This window comes from Ictalurus furcatus, chromosome 27 (assembly GCF_023375685.1).
Source record: "Ictalurus furcatus strain D&B chromosome 27, Billie_1.0, whole genome shotgun sequence".
Classification (NCBI taxonomy): Eukaryota; Metazoa; Chordata; class Actinopteri; order Siluriformes; family Ictaluridae; genus Ictalurus; species Ictalurus furcatus.
In genome coordinates, this window is record NC_071281.1 from 14,102,420 (window position 1) to 14,119,771 (window position 17,352).

The window sequence follows — 17,352 nt, forward strand, 5'->3', positions numbered from 1 at the left end:
CACTAGAACGATCCGGCGATTGAGACAGCCCATAAAATGGCCGACTGCCTGATCAGCGCCCTGACTACTGAATTAAGCAGCAGATTGGGACGCACCCAGAGTCGATTGTTAAATCTGTAACACTGACTATTAAGTGCGCTTCCCACTTCCAATAAGGTTAACGGTTTGATGGGCCACTGAATGAACACTTCACCTCGTACAAGATGTTACACAATGCTCAAGCATTTTGCAGTGATGTAATTTAATTTCTCATAAAACAAAGCAAAATTGCTGGGATTGCACAAAAGCAAATCATCAGATAAATGAAAAAATACTTGAGAATCAGGGTGCATGACTGAAAGTACAACGTTGTGGTTTTATGATTAGAATAAAAACAGAGCTAGCGTTACGACGAAGTGAAGATCAGCACAATTAGCAGTGACACGCAAAGCCACCGTTGACCTGTTGCACGTGCACGTGACGTCTCTCTTGCGAGCCCGACAACAATGTCAAACTCGCTCCGAAGCGGTAACTCAATACCATTAAGGAAGGTGTCGGCCATCTTGGATTTCATGCTGCTGTTATCCAACACCGGGCTGCCCTGTGAAGACGCAGAGGACATGCCATGCATAACTGACGCCCTGACCTTGTTTTTTTCTCTCCCAAACTAGAACTGTCTTGAGTATCGAAAAAGAGCTTCCAAGCCGGGCTTCGAAACCAAACTCGAATTAGAAAATGTTCATTCAATCATGTCTGTGTTTGCAATTGCATTTCACATGTGGGCATAATTTGAGAAACAGTCAAAATTCAATCGCGTTGTTTGAATGTTTGCATTTGGTGTAATTGCTGTATAATCAGCCAATTCCACTGTGAGTCTAGAGCATGCCTCTAACACGCCCCAGATGATATTCTTGTTCGCAATCGCATTTTTGTTGTCAACAAGAAGCACAAGTCAAATCAAATATAGCGTGCAGGATGTTGGATTATGTTGGCATATCACCTGGATCTGAAATCCAGTCGCAATAAAAACACTGACACACCCTCTGTCCTTCTCTCCAACCTTTACATCACATTGTGAAACTATGAATAGTGAAAATGGCCTAGCTTTACAAATACAGTCTATTTGCAGAAGTATGAAATTAAAGCTCAGTCTGTGTATCTAGGAATTAGGATGTTGAGCAATAAGCAGGAGCAATATGGAGGAATAAAAAGGTCATGGTGGATCTGGAGTCTATCCTGGGAACACTGGGTGTGAATTGGGAATACACCCCAAATGGGAAGCCAGTCCATCACAGGGTACCATACACAAACACATTCACACCGAGCAGCAATTTAGTGTAGTCAATCCACCTACTGGCGTGTTCATGCAAGGCAGTAACCTGAGAGCTCAGGATCAAACCTAGGACACTGGAGCCTTGAGGAGTCAACATTATCCACTGTGCTACCATGCTGCCATTGTATTACAAGCCCAATTCCGAAAAAGTTGGGAATAGTATGGAAAATGCAAAAAAAACAAACAAACAAAAAGAGTCTTTTGAAAATTCTATTCACCCTGTACTATATTGAAAACATTATTAAACACATTATTTGATGTTTTACTTTGTGAATTTTATTTATTTTTGAAAATATACACTCATTTCAAATCTGATGACTGAAACACACTCCAAAAAAAATCACCTTTTCAATAACACTTATTAAGCGTTTGGGCTCTGAGTGAAGACACCAGCGTGTTAAGTTTAGCAAGCGGAATTTTCCCCCATTCATCCATTATGCATTTCCTCAGCATTTTGCACTTCATAATGCGCTACACATTCTCAATCAGAGACGGGTCAGGACTGCAGGCAGGCCACGCTAGCACCCGCACTCTCTGCTTACGCAACACCGCCCTTCCTGTTATAATAACCTCCACTCTTCTGGGAAGGCTTTCCACTAGATTTTGGAGTGTGTGTATGGGGATTTGTGTTCATTCAGCCACAAGAGCATTACTGAGGTCAGGTACTGAGGTCAGGCGAGGAGGCCTGATGTGCACTCAGCGTTCCAGTTCATCCGAAAGGTGTTCAGTGGGGTTGAGGTCAGGGCTGTGTGCAGGACACTCGAGTTCTTCCACTCCAACTTTGGAAAACCATGTCTTCATGGACCTCGCTTTGTGCACAGGGGCATTGCCATGCTAGAACAGGTTTGGTCCTCTTAGTTCCAGTGAAGGGAAATCTCAGTGCTACAGCATACAAAGACTTACAAAATACTGTCCAGTTGTGTGCTTCCAACTTTGCGGCGACAGTTTGGAGAAGGCCCACATATAGGTGTGATGGTCAGGGTCACATACTTTTGGCCATAATATATATAATGAATAGCAAATATGGCTGTTTGGCTCTAAGATAGAATGGTTACTGATGCTTTGAGGGGTTTGATCATATGTGGTAATGAGTAATTACACCTACTTTGTACCTACCTTGTGTTTAATGCATTCTAATACACTCGTACCCGCACTGTGTGCATTACATTTCCAGTACAGAGAACGGAACATATGAATAATATCTGAGTATATATGAGTAGGTACAGACTGGGTTTATCTATTAAACTGTCTAATTCAGTTTTGACTCTGGTTTTGCTTCATTTAAAACAATAAAACCTCTTTTTATCAGCCATATTTGAAAGGGCAAATTGAGTCAGGCAGCTAGTAGACATCTCATGGGTCCTTCTTTAGGAAAAACGGGAGCAGAGCTCTATGGATTTGGGGCAGCTCTGTTCTGATGGAGGTGGAGCTCATTTCACGGCTGGAAAAAAAATGTGAACAGAAGATAGAAACCCAACAAATAATAATATAAAACCTGAAAGGAAATAGCAACATTCATCAAGCTTTTATGCGGACTTGGTTATTGCTGGTTTAGAGGCCCCATTTCAAAACTACAGACTGCACCTTTAAAAGTATTGAGGGGCTAAAACTATGCATGACTAAAATATGTGTCCATTCTATAGTTGTGGGGTTTAAGAGCCCGTTTACTTCCTACTTCCTGTTGTGACATAAAATTTAGCCACCAATCACAAGATTGACAGGAAAATGACACTTCCATGTGCAGCTTAACACTTAAAAAACTTGGTAAGATCATGCTAAGCATACACAAATGTAATGTTTTATGTTTTGCTAACGTAAAAATCATGGCTACATGCGTATGCGACTGATGATTATGGTAAAATGGGGGGGAAAAAAAAAAAGAAAGCAGAGAACACCACTGTGGTAAATATGTGCGGGTGTGTGTGCGGTGTGTGCACTGATGCTGGCTGCCTTTGTGTGTCTGTGTGTTTTTAACTGGCTTAATTATGTGTGCGCACACACAGGGATGCCTAAGCCAGATGGGCTAGGGACTTACATGTCTCTTAGCAACAGGTTTGCTGATTATGGTTTGCCCCCTGTAACGTTAGCCCTCGAGCAGAGAGCAAGAAGGCAGGGGGGGGAGGGGGGGGGTGGTAGTTAGGGCTACTGTAGGTCAATATGGAGCATTCCTCCTAGATCTCTCCTGTGAATCAGACCAGTCCAAACACTCGGAGTAAACAGTGTCACTTTGTTTCGCCCGCGCTTGTCTGGCTACTGTATGACACACTCCTGTGGCCGCTGTTATGGCAGCTTTACATATGGCTTTCAACTCGGCACATATCCCACGTTTCTCCAGCTTAAAAATGTTGAAAATGGTGTTAAAAATGGTGTACTTAATTTATACAATTTTGTAAAATGTTACTTTTTTTTTCTTTTTTTCAGTTTTTTTTTCTTTGTTAAGTAGTTATTAATTCATGTATTTATTGAACCCCCCCACAAAAAAAATTATATACAAAATACAATTGTAAAGACTTTAAATAAGATACAATCAAACTTTTTTTCCCTTTTTTTTCCCCCCTTAAACACATCACTACTGTATTTCCAGTTTGTGAGCAAATGCCTCTGAGAATTGCGATATACTATTGTTGTCATATCGCCCGCTCCTACTTATTAATACAGGTAATACCCAACTCAAAATATTCACCTTCAGACAACAGAATTTTACTTGACTTGCTGTGTATACAGATATGAACAGGAGTCATCTACTTTACTGGGATCAGTTTAATTTAGGAAGACCTACTAATTATTACTGTTGATTTCTTACGAGGTTTGAATGTGAGCCTCAGTGTGCTATAGTAATAATATACGCAGGTAGCAATAATTATTCAAGCACATGCCCTGAGCAGACAGTTCTTCAAAACTGGCTTCAAAGAAGGGTCACCTGGAGGGTTTCCTAGAATTTAAACCAGTAAATATAACTCAAGAGGGTTCACATGTTTACAACAAGTCTATCTGTAGTACTATAAACCAAATATTTTGCCTCATACTGACTACTTACTACTGACCTGTCTCTCTTGCTCCTTACTCATTAACCAGTGTACTCTAATGACCAGTGTGTGTGTGTGTGTGTAATGAGTTGTAACTTTAAGCCATTTATGCGCTAATTTAATGCAAATTGTGTGACGTTCTCAAGCAATAACCGTCTGACCCCAGTGTGTCAGTTACTCCATCACCTTTGAGATGCTAATATTCCAAAGCTTCACAGCTACACTATAGCTACTCTATCTACACACAAGCACAGTACAGACACACACTCCAGGCGTTACACTGCCCGGAGTAAACGAGCACACACGTACACGCTTTCCCACACACAGACTTGTGCCAACTGGGGCAGATCTCTCTCTCTCTCTCTCTCTCTCTCTCTCTCTCTCGCTCTCTCTCCACCGAACTGTACAGGGGATCAGAAGTGGAAGTTTACAACTGCAGTCGAGAACATGTCACAACAAGGAACAGAGGAATGCAAGCAGACTGAGGGGTGAAAGAGACAAATGTACCTAATACATACATACCAACACACGTGCGTACACACACCGACTGAACAGCCTTTTGAGGTCACAAACCTTCCTCTGAGTGATGAACGGAGAATCAAGAAAACGACAGCAAGAGACGTAACAACAAGCACCGGAGGCTCTTGTTCAGAATCTTTTCTACATGGAGTAACTGATATAATGGCCGTCCTTGTTGCAAAATATCAATTAAAAACTAAAAGTCTTTTGCAGTTGCAAATCTAGTATGTTTTTAAAAATAATTTTGCTACTTGAACTGCTATGTCAGGGATAGTTCATGTATTCCTGTCATTAATATGTAGTTCGGTATACTCTGGTATATTATACAGTCCGTACAGAGTTTTTTTTTGGGACTGTTGCGGGTCAAATAGCTTGATTTGGCGATTTGAGGGGTTTTTTTTGTGCTTTTTTTTGCGGAAAACTACTAGATTTGGCAAAATTCCAATTGCAAGAAAGTGTTTTGCACGCTCTTTCACAGTGATATTTGTCGGTAAATGAGACCTTTTAGCTGTACACTTGTTCGACGCACGTGCGTCGAAGAGGACTAAATGCGCATCGTGATGACGTCACATGACGCGTCTTGGCCCAAATCTGCAGACAGTCTGCGGTAATTTCGAATAATTGTGAGCTCCTCCGAATATTGCGGAGTTTGCTTGATTTTGCGTCGATTTCTGCGACCGCAAAAATCGCAAAATCCTGGACGGACTGACTACGATACACCAAAAAAACACGTGCGGGTATAATTCTGTTTGTCTGTACGTGCATAAAAATTAAATAAATAAATAAAACACATTGAGGCCAGATGGAGGTGATGTTATATGATGAGCTCACACCTTCAAACACTCACACAGCCTGAACTCATCATAAACACCATCTCTCTGTGCAATTTCAGCTCAATTCCACCATCAGGTCACAGCAACACCGATCGACTGACTAACGGCACTTCCTGCCACGAGGCCGTGTTTATCCTGGACGCGATCGACGTATTGCTGTTTTTATAATAACACTGAATGAGCTCTCCAGCCAGCCGAACAGAGTGAGCCGGTCGACGAGGTGGGCAAACAACGAACAGAGAGCATGCCAAGGGGTGTTTAGTAAACACACACACACACACACACACACACAATCACACACACACACAGTCATACATACACACAAACAAATACAGTAACGCCTGTACATGATGCTACACACCCATATTACTCAGAATGACGAGAGCAAATTGGGATGGTCAATATCTTATGCAGCTTTTATACCAACCTTGGTGTGGACCTTCCTTAGTTTGGTCTTGGTCTGTATCCAAGTGAACTATGGTTCAGGTTGTTACTGGTGGTACATTGAACTCTAACCCTAATTGCTAGAAACTGTTATTTACCTTAAACCATGGCAAATATCGACACAAATGGTTAACAAGTATAGTATTTCTCTACGCATTTCAACTCCTGTCTGTCAGTTGGAATTCTTTCGTGCCTAATGTATCCGAGTTGGCGTACGGCATTCGCGCATAAAAGTTCCCTCCGATTCGAACCCTTCACCCATGACACAGCTCTGAGTGTGAATTACTGTTACAGGTTTGTCAGGGTCGATATTCTTTTCTCCCATGACTCCCTAATCATAATATTTATTTGTTCATTTCATTTTAAACAAAAATTCCTACGCGCTGTAGCTTCAAGTATCTGCAGAGTAAAGTCCTTACACTCAACAATGCCATAGCCTTGGCTGAGAGCAGGTGGTGTGTGGCTTATTGCTAAACAGCTATAAAGCCAACCACTACAGTGCTAAGCTGGAATTATGCATCCTCAATCATGGTGGAAGAGGAAGTGGGGAAAGCGTTTATGTAATTACGCACTGCCTCTTCAAAGTACTCAAAGAGCACAGTCGAACGCAAACACACACTCACACAGCGTACAAAGTGAGGACAAACCTAATACTCCACATCCAGCACAGCCGACATCTAATGTGGGGAGCAGAAAAATAGCTTAAATGTAGCTCATAAAACACTAGAATTAACTAGACAGCAGACAAAAGAATGCATGTGTGTGATCAGATAAGACTTGTTAATGCTGTGGCATTAACCAGTGTGTGTGTGTGTGTGTGTGTGTGTGTGTGTGTGTGTGTGTCCTACAGACGTTGAAGGGGACATTCACAGGACGTCTAGTGGCCATTCGAGAAGCTTAGGGGACTTTCACTGAAATTAACACATTCAATAATATTATGCTTTGTTATGCTAATGTTATGACTCTGACCTCCTCAAAACGTCCGCCAGCAAACGTTATAAACCGGACCAAAGTCAAACCTAAGTGGGACGTCCCCTGTTTGCTGGGTTAACATTTGTTGTGTCAATATTTTAACAGGCCCCAGAAAGTACTGATCTAAGATCAGCTACACTATCTCATAGTATATCACATCAAATTTGTCATGATCTTAACATGAGAATGACTCCAGATCTGTGCTCTGGAGATGTCCGACCGATGAAGGAATCATTCTTTCGATCCAATTCTTTTGAGTGAATTGGTCAAACCTGTTCACAATTCGATTTGAATCAAAGCTTGTGTGCTATATATGCAATGTTGGTGTTATTGGTTGAAGAATTCTAGTACAATTCCCACAATCTACTACTGTATTTTGAAATCTTAATCCAAACGTTATACGATAAACAGGTTGAACTCGTAAATGACACGATCGACTCGTCCTCTGAAACGAACTTTGTTGTTGGCCATGTTCGATTAAAGGATCCAAACAGTTACGTGTCGAATCTAAGATCCATTACAACAGCTGCTAATGAACTTGCGAAGTTAAACATCATTACTTAACTGACTCACGAGTCTGATCTGTTGCATGAATTCGTTTCGGAATCCAACAAAAAACAGAAACTCAAGGTCCAAACTAGTGCTGTGTCATATCATGTCATCCATGATATCCCAGTACAATTCCGCCCCGTGATAAGAATTTGACATCCCACGATATTGCCGATATAGTTGATGATGTGCTTAAGTGTCATCTCACACACGTAGGTATCTCACACGTAGAACTGGAACAAGCATGGCTGAAGGTGGTGCTCCAACCCTAGATGAGGAAGAAGAAGTAATCCCCAAAAAAGGAGTTTCCTCCATAATATGGGAGTGGTTCCTATACAGCATTTCCATTTGTTTTTCCTGCGGTTCGATTATGAATTAGATTTAGTTCTTCTGGGACTTTAACGTAACTACCACTTAACCCTCACAGGAAGTAGTAACGCTACCGTCAAAAAGTTAGGGTTACTTAGAATATACCGTAAGTAGCAAACTGCTTGATAGAGCTGGGCTATATTTGGGCAATACTTGAGGAAATTTCTATGATACGTGATGTGTATCACGATATATAACTTAGCTAACAAACTGTCCGGAAAACAGTAGTAAAATAAACAAAAAAAGGTTAAACTGACTTTAATGGTACTTTCATTTAATGCCCACAAAGACAAAGAAGATTATTTTTAATTGTGTCAAATCAACGGCATCCATTCAGTACCATTTAATTTGTAAAAACATACAAATATACATCAACATACCAACGATATCTCAGAAAAATGGATCGTGTAATCATTTATCATGATATTAATATTATATCGATATATCGCCCAGCCCTACTGCTTGAAATCGCTTTTCTTATCCCTATTCTTATTTCCACCACCGAAAAGACATCTTTTTTAATCTGCTCTCTTGAAACAACCTGTAAACATTGTTGTGTGGATGAAAAACGTACCCCCCCCCTCCCCCCCAAGAAGGCTGTTGTATAATTTTTTAATATAATATAATAATGTAATACATATATATATAAAAAAGGAACTTATTGTTATGCTGAGTTCTGTATTAGGTATGTTAATTTCATGTCTGAACGCGACTGAACATGTCTTTGTATAGTATACAAGAGATACTGTAGCGAGCAAGAAAGCAGGTTTTATAGACTCATTTACAGTATGTTTTCAAAACAAACAAAAATAGCAGAAATGACATCACGATCGTGGGTCAGAGACACGCAGTGCGCATGGTTTCTATCCTCCTTGTGGACAGGAAACGTTTGGGAAACGAACTGAAAAATCGATTCTAGCTAAAATATCTGAAATAACCTTGATTAACCAAGCTCACTTGAAAAAGCAACTTAAATACAAAAAGTGAAAGAAAATATCACAAGCAACTAGAAACTATACGGAAACTAATAGCCATATTAGTGTGCTTGTTAAAGCAGCTCGATTTCTTTCATAATTCCTCATAGTAGCAAATCAAAACACATTTAAATATGCTCAGTATAAATGATGTTCGATTTTTGTGCAGGTAAATAATGGTTTTTTTTGTGCACCCTGCTTCTATGTTGCATTTTGTGACCGATAGACTGAAATAAAACCAATGCATACAGTATCTACAGGACTACTGGACTTAATATTGCTCAGTTATGACCCTGCAGGGACTTTCTTTCTTGTACTGTATTCCCAATGCTCCAGTGAAAACGGCACACGATCCACCCAAACAAATCTATCCAAATGACTTGAACTGCTTTGCATAGAAATGCCTACTTTATCCGTTCTACTCTACAGTAGCTGTGCTGATTCAATCAAAGCGTTCAACACGGCACAGATTCTGTCGGAAAGGACTCGTCTGAGGACTCGTGAGATGACATAATGCACAAATATCATAAACGTACACGTTACGGTCTGTGGCATATAGTGAGATATTAGGGAAGATATTAGTTGAGCTCATGGCCTCTGCTCCATTTAAAACCAACATGAAAGCGAGGCTTTGTAAAACAAACTCGTCCTCATTGAACAGGTAACAAGACACTCTGTGCGCTTACATCACTGCCGGCAGGTGGCTGGTTGCCGTGGTGACTCACCTTGACGACAGGGTGTCCGCCGGAGGCTGCTTTGATGGCTCCTCGGCTGCCCTCGGTCTCGTAGTGCGCCCGGTGGTGGGCTTTAGGATGCACCTCGATCTTCAGTTCATACTGACTGTACTGACTCGGCAAGGGCCAGTCCAGGGGGGGCAGAGAGGACGTCCTACACACACACACACACACACACACACACACACACACACACACACACACACATGAACATATATAATTACACCAGGCTTCTTTGAATATTAATTCCCATTCATTTGTGCATAATTAGTGAGAAAAGCCTCAAACCCTGTTCAATATATTCATTTATTTGAAGCTTTTATCCAAAGTGACTTATAATTGAGGGTTAAGAGGATTAAGAGTAAAAAACAGTTCCAAACATCTGAGCTCTCCTGGGTCTCTTAAATTCACACGACATACAAAAATGAAAATAAAGATGAAGAGATACCTGGGAAATAACTGGCTTTGGAGTTATTTATACAGAGCTCTTAATCGGATTTGAAGAACATTAGCTAATTTTGCACTCCTGCAGAACTGGATGATTATTAAGACATTTTGCTTTGTACTCAGGTTCAGTTCTTTAGTTTGTTCCACTGCAGTTCACATTGGGTGCGTCTCAGTCAGCTCCCTAGTTCAGCAGTCAAGGCGCTGATCGGGGAGTCGGCCATTTTAAGGGCTGTCTCAATCCCAAAATCCTTCCAGTGCACTAGAACGTTCGCTCCTTAAAAAAAATCCCACACTGCACCGCAAAAAACCATAGTGCATCGATGCTCATTATGTTCGCATACTGGAAATGACATCATAATTTCTGAAGCCTCTCAGCTCGAAACGAATAATAAAATGGCGGACGAACTCTCAGCCAAATCCGTCTACGAACGTACGTAGCTCGTTATCGTACGTAGCTCGGCGATTTTAACTTTATTTGACGTTCTGTATATGGACTGTTTGAGTCTAATGACTTTTAAGTGTTTGATGATTTAAAAAACTCCACGAGATATCCTACGATCCTGCTTGAAGTACCGTGACGGAAACGCGTGTGATTAAGCAAACAAATTGATATGACTTATAATGTCAGAAAGATATCGGTCCTGCCTGTTGTTGCTAAATGCCAGTGGTGACGTTTTACAAGGCGAGTACGGGGTCATGTCACCGGAAATGGAGTCATCGTTGTACCAATGTGTAGTGAGCCAGGGTCCTTACCAGCGCCCAACTCGTGTACAAGGGAGCTGGTTGAGACAAACAAAAAACCACTGCTGTGTGACACCTTAAGCTGGTAAAAGAGTTCTTTAACTTGATTTGTCAAATTTGTCAAGTCCACCAGGAAAAGCGGAAGGAAAATGAACGAATAAACAAGTGAAATTTGTCAGGTATTTTTAATTCCATTTCAATGAAAATAAATATGCCTAATCTCATGTATCCTGTAACTGTCTAAAATGGTGGACATAAAATGATAGAAAATGTCAGACTCTATTTCCACCTATGGCCAAAAAAAAATCATACATGAGTGAAGGTAACAAAAAAAAAAAAGATAACTAAAAATGTGAACTAAAAATTGAGCTGATCACAATGCAAGTAAATAAATAAAAAATAATCAAGTGATGATACTTTTTTTTTCTTTGAAAAATTCAAACATGATTTGATTAGAACCGTGCAGATTTGATCAAATGTTAGTCATTATTTAGGACTATGTTCTGTACATTTTGTACCATTTATACCACAGAACTGAATTTTACCAGCATATTGATGTTTTATTATTTTTAAGAGACCAAACTGTCATTTATTTATTTATTTTTTTGGAATGTTTCTGTATATATCTTAAAACAATACAAAACCAATATCCTCGCCAACCCCCCGCCCCCCAGAACTCTGTGATCATACGTAATTATTCTCATACGAAAACATAACATCAGCACATCCTTATGACTTGCGTGTAAAATCCAGTGGATGTTATACATTATCCCCCAAATCCCACCTCTCACCGCAGGGGCTCTGTTCTTACAGGATCTAATCTGCTGAATGAAAGACTGCTGGTAAAAATCTCAGAAGGGGGTTTGCCCATGACTAAGGCATATTAACTCGAGTTGTTTTAGGAACGCTGTAATATTCCAGGAAATGAAATAAAAGTGCTGTGTACAAACTACATGTGAGGCACTTTGGGAGATAAAAGCAGCTGCTTAAATGACAGTAATGGATGGGTAAAATGGAGCAGCAGAGCGTGAATCACAGAGCCTGGGACTCCACAGTGAGCACACACAACACAGGCCACGTCCTTGCTGAGTCACAGAGCGAGCTGAGACTACCAGCTACAAATCAGAAGACCCTGAGAAGAGCATGTGTGCTGAAATATGGGTTGAGTAGAAAACGTATCTCAATAGCTGCCCTATAAAAAAAAAAAAAACCCGTGCATGTATGTAAGGACAGAAGTGTACGCATCGCATGGCACAGGAGTTTGTCAGCATAATTTCAACCTTAGATTCGAAGTGATAACCAAGTAGGCCAAGTTCTGCGTGTGTGTGTGGGTGTGTCTTTTATGTGCCTTGTTTAGTTGTGGGCTAACAGTTTCACTAAAATGAATATGCTAAAGACTTTGGGATTTCAAACAATGTTGCCATTCATCTGTTACAGAACCAGGAATTCTCAGAAATTAAAGCAAGTGTGTGTGTGTGTGTGTGTGTGTGTGTGTGTGTGTGAGAGAGAGTGTGTATGTGAATTGAATGTGTGAGGGATGAAAATGTGTATGTATTGGCCTCAGCGTGTGTTTTGCTTTATTCTGGCACTCTGTAATAGTCTGTATATTAAAATGCTGATTCAATGGCCAGCAAATTTTACCACAAATATCCTCCAGGCCTAAACCTCACCTAAGTGACTCCTTTATGCCACGGCCTAGAGGAACACACACACACACACACACACACACACACGTGAGAACAAGTACAGTCACAAATATTAGCCTGAACTCACTTCTGCTATATATATATATATATATATATATATATATATATATATATATATATATATATATATATTTTTTTTTTTAAAGTAGCAAAAAAATAATTTCATAAGCAAACTTATAATGTCTTTGTTAGAACGCTGGCGCACAAGGAAAAGGTCGAGGTCGTGGAAAACGGAATGATGGAAAATACTCAAGTGTTGACATTTACATGGGGAAGAAAGGCAAATGAAAGAGACAAAAAAAAGGCACATGTTTCTGACATGTTGCTCAATAGGATCACATGATGACCGTGTGCTAGTTCAGATTGTCATTGCAGTCCTGGTACTGCAGAGCAGAGGCGACGGATCGCACGGGAATACAGAATAACTCCCCTGTTATACGCAGTTCTAAGCAGTTAAACTTTACGGATAATTTGCTAGATCTTGCGGGAACAGGCGTGAATATTGAATAATCAGACACTGGACTTCTGATCGGAAGGTTGTGAGTTCAAATCCCGGCACCCCTTACCCCTAACTTAATGTAAGTCGCTCTGGATAAGGGTGTCTGCCAAATACAGTACCATGAATGTAAATGTAAGTAGCTCTTAAATACAGAAAGAGTTATATGTTTTGACATAACTTATCTAAATGAAATACGATCCTAAAATTCATTTACAATTCACCACAAGATTTCTAGCATCCTCTACAGAGTCTGGTACGCTACTTCAACATATGTAGCTATATCTACTTCCACCAAAAGAGACGATCTGACTAATATGGTAGACGACCGGCTAGACCTTTTCCTGTCACGTATCGCCAAACACACAGCTTCAAGAATTTTAACACAAACAAGAACTCGCTTTCCTGTCTTCCTCCTCAAGCTCTCTATTCCTTTCCTTTTCCAGCCCTACACTGTCACTCCCTCTCTCTATCGCTCACAGGAAGGCCCAGGGGAGGAAGTCTGTCATGGTAACCATAGCTAGTTTGAATGTCAGGGGAATCCTAGGGCTAGTAACAGTGTGACGGTTTGCCCAGTGGCCTACAAAGCATACCATGTTTCTCTTGAGTCCAGCACTAACGTTATACAAAACACACACTGTTTCTCCATGCACAACTGATTCTCCAGGCTCTCTGTGCTTCAACGTGACAAGATTAATGCAGCATGGATGAGTGTGTGTGTGTGTGTGGAAGATGGTGTGTACTATTGATATAAAGGTGTGTTCTGCTACGCCATGTATTCAAGGATATCTCAGATGTCTCCACACCGCAGAGAAGCTCGCCTCACTGCCAACAGTTCCACACAGACCATCTGCTCTGAAAGCCAGGCTTCCAGAGTCTCTTTCACTCTTACCCACACACACGTGCACACACACACGTGCACACACACACACACACACACACGCACGCGTACACACAGTAGGAGCAGGTCTGGTTGTTGGGGCTGCAGGATCAGATGGCAGGATCATGTATCATGTCAGTGTTGTGTGCGAGTATAGCTGTGATGGGATTAGGCCGAACAGACACAGAGCGCAGACTCGCCTGACTGGAGCTTTCACAACCTGTTTGTGTAGAGGAGATGACAGCAAGTGCAAAAAATTGTGTGTGTGTGTGTGTGTGTGTGTGAGAGAGAGAGAGAGAGAGAGGCAGAATGAGAACGAGTCAGAGAGTGAGAGAGTGTGTGTGTGAGAGAGAGAGAGAGAGAGGCAGAATGAGAACGAGTCAGAGAGTGAGAGAGTGTGTGTGTGTGAGAGAGAGAGAGAGAGAGAGAGGCAGAATGAGAACGAGTCAGAGAGTGAGAGAGTGTGTGTGTGAGAGAGAGAGAGAGGCAGAATGAGAACGAGTCAGAGAGTGAGAGAGTGTGTGTGTGAGAGAGAGAGAGAGAGGCAGAATGAGAACGAGTCAGAGAGCGAGAGTGTGTGTGTGTGTGTGAGAGAGTGAGAGAGAGAGGCAGAATGAGAATGAGTCAGAGAGCGAGAGTGTGTGTGTGTGAGAGAGTGAGAGAGAGAGGCAGAATGAGAATGAGTCAGAGAGCGAGAGTGTGTGTGTGTGAGAGAGTGAGAGAGAGAGGCAGAATGAGAATGAGTCAGAGAGCGAGAGTGTGTGTGTGTGTGTGTGAGAGAGAGAGAGAGAGAGAGAGAGAGAGAGAGAGAGAGAGAGAGAGAATCATGTCATGTGTGAGGTCAGGACCTTTAAGGGCTCGTCACTGATTTATGGTTATAGAGGCCAGCGTGTATATACACAAACCCTACCATCACATTCCCACTGCCCTGCTTTCCACAACACACACACACTCCGAGTTTACACTGCAGAATCATGCAGCAAAGCACACATTCATTTCTACATTTGTATCTTTACACAAATGTGTGTGTGTGTGTGTGTGTGTGAGAGACAGAGAGAGAGAGAGAGAGAGAGAGAGAGAGAGAGAGAGCATTAACCTGTAACACTGTACACGTTACTATTTCAGTCTAATATAATATTATTCAGCATGGGGTCAAAGTATTAGAGTTCCTTGAGAGATTTAACCATTTCACTAACCTTCATGCTATTCTGCCCTTTGACCTCACCTCTAATCCTATAAAGCTTTGAATTCTTCAAATCTCACCTTTAACTGTGACCTTTAACCAGGTCTGCTGTTTGCTGAGCACTAAGCATCCATCCATTTTCCGTACCACTTGTCCTACACAGGGCTGTACGGGAGCCTGGAGCCTATCCGAGGGAACTCGGGGCACAAGGTAGGGGACATCCTGGATGGGATTCCAACCCATTGCAGGGAATAATCACACACACACACACACACACCCATTCACACACTAGGGACAATGCAGAAATGGCAATCAGCCTGCAATGCACATCTCTGGACTGGGGGAGGAAACCGGAGTACCCGGAGGAACCCCCGGAGTACCCGGAGGATATGAGAACTCCACGCACACAGGGCGGAGCTGGGATTCGAACCCCTGACCACGGACGTGCGCAGCAATCGTGCTAAACACTCAGCCAAAATTTGTCAAAAATAATTCTGATAATATTGGCTGACGTAATGATAGCCACAATTTGATCTAATCTTAAACTTGTTTTCTTTCTTTGTCTTTTCCTATTTCCTTTTTTTTCTTGTAGTTCATATGTTTTCTTTCTCTCATTAGCCCTATACAGGTGGGATTAGTTTCATTGACTGTCTGTTATAATATCTTTACACATGTCCTCTGAAATAAAACTCTCACGTCTGGACGGCAATTAAATGAACATGTGGGTGAGCGAGTTCCCACAGGGTTGTTTTTCCTACAAAACCAGATGTTTGGGTTACACATGATCGATTTGGGAAGTGTTTAATACGGATATGCGCGCTAGATGGCTAAATACGGCAGCAAGCGGTCAGAAAAACGTAAGACGCAGGATCTGCCTTAGAAAACCAGACGGAACAAACGTTACTAGACCACTGCAGAGTTTGCCAATGACAATTGCGTTTAAAATCACAGAGCAGCACCTGTAAACGATGGAATTACTCTTCATATGAGTGTAATCTCATCCAAACAGGGCTAGTGTACCTCTTTTTCTTATTCTGTTTATCTTGTATTGTCTTTCTCCCTCTCACCCTTCATCCCTTCCTTCCTTCTTACTAATCCCCATCAACTTTCAGCTCCTTACACACACACTGTGTATTCTCTTCGGGAAATGCAAATCTAGTTTTATATGGTCAAAAATGAAACACAAGCCAATATTTTTAGTTACAGTGCCCTCCATTAATATTGGCACATGGCACATTTACATGGTAAATATGAGCAAAGAAGGCTGTGAAAATTTGTCTTTATTGTTTAAACTTTTGATCTTTTGTTAAAAAAAAAAGAAAAAAGAATCTGCTCTCATGGATATCAAACAATTGCAAACACAACACAGGTTTATCCCAAAAAAATATATTTGTTAAATATGGGTGTGCAACAATTATTGGCAACCTTTTAGTCAATACTTTGTGCTACCTCACTTTGCCAAGATAACAGCTCTGAGTCTTCTCCTATAACGCCTGATGAGGTTGGAGAATACATGGCGAGGGATCTGAGACCATTCCTCCATACAGAATCTCTCCAGGTCCTTCACATTTCCAGGTCCACGCTGGTGGACTCTCCTCTTCAGTTCACCCCACAGGTTTCCTGTGGGTTTCAGGTCAGGGGACTGTGATGGACATGGCAGGACCTTGATTTTGTGGTCAGTAAAACATGTTTGTGTTGATTCTGATGTATGTTTTGGATCACTGTCCTGCTGGAAGATCCAACCACGGCCCGTTTGAAGCTTTCTGGCAGATGCAGTCAGGTTTTCATTTAATATCTGTTGATATTTGATAGACTCCATGATGCCATGTATCCTAACAAAATGTCCAGGTCCTCTGGCAAAAAATCAGCCTCAAAACATTAAAGAACCACCACCATATTTAACCGTGGGCATGAGGTACTTTTCCATATGGCTACCACTGTGTGCGCCAAAACCACCTCTGGTGTCTATTGCCAAAAAGCTCTATTGGAACTTCTTAATTATTGCCCTGATGTTGGAAATCGACATTTTCAATGCTTGTGCTATTTTCTCATAGCCACTTCCCATTTTGTGAAGCTCAACAACCTTTTGCCGCACATCACAGCTATATTCCTTGCTCTTACCCATTGTTATGAATGACTAAGGGAATTTCACCCCTGTGAAACAGGA

General features: G+C 41.4%; 1 protein-coding gene across 1 annotated transcript in view; it reads right to left on the reverse strand.

Annotated features, from left to right (window-relative positions):
* nfatc3a (nuclear factor of activated T cells 3a) overlaps positions 1-17,352 on the reverse strand; it is an 81,051-nt gene that overhangs the window by 41,723 nt on the left and 21,976 nt on the right. Inside the window, exon 3 of the mRNA XM_053616536.1 lies at positions 9,724-9,886. Within this exon, the coding sequence (XP_053472511.1) occupies positions 9,724-9,886 (163 nt within the window). The remainder of the gene's footprint in view (positions 1-9,723; positions 9,887-17,352) is intronic.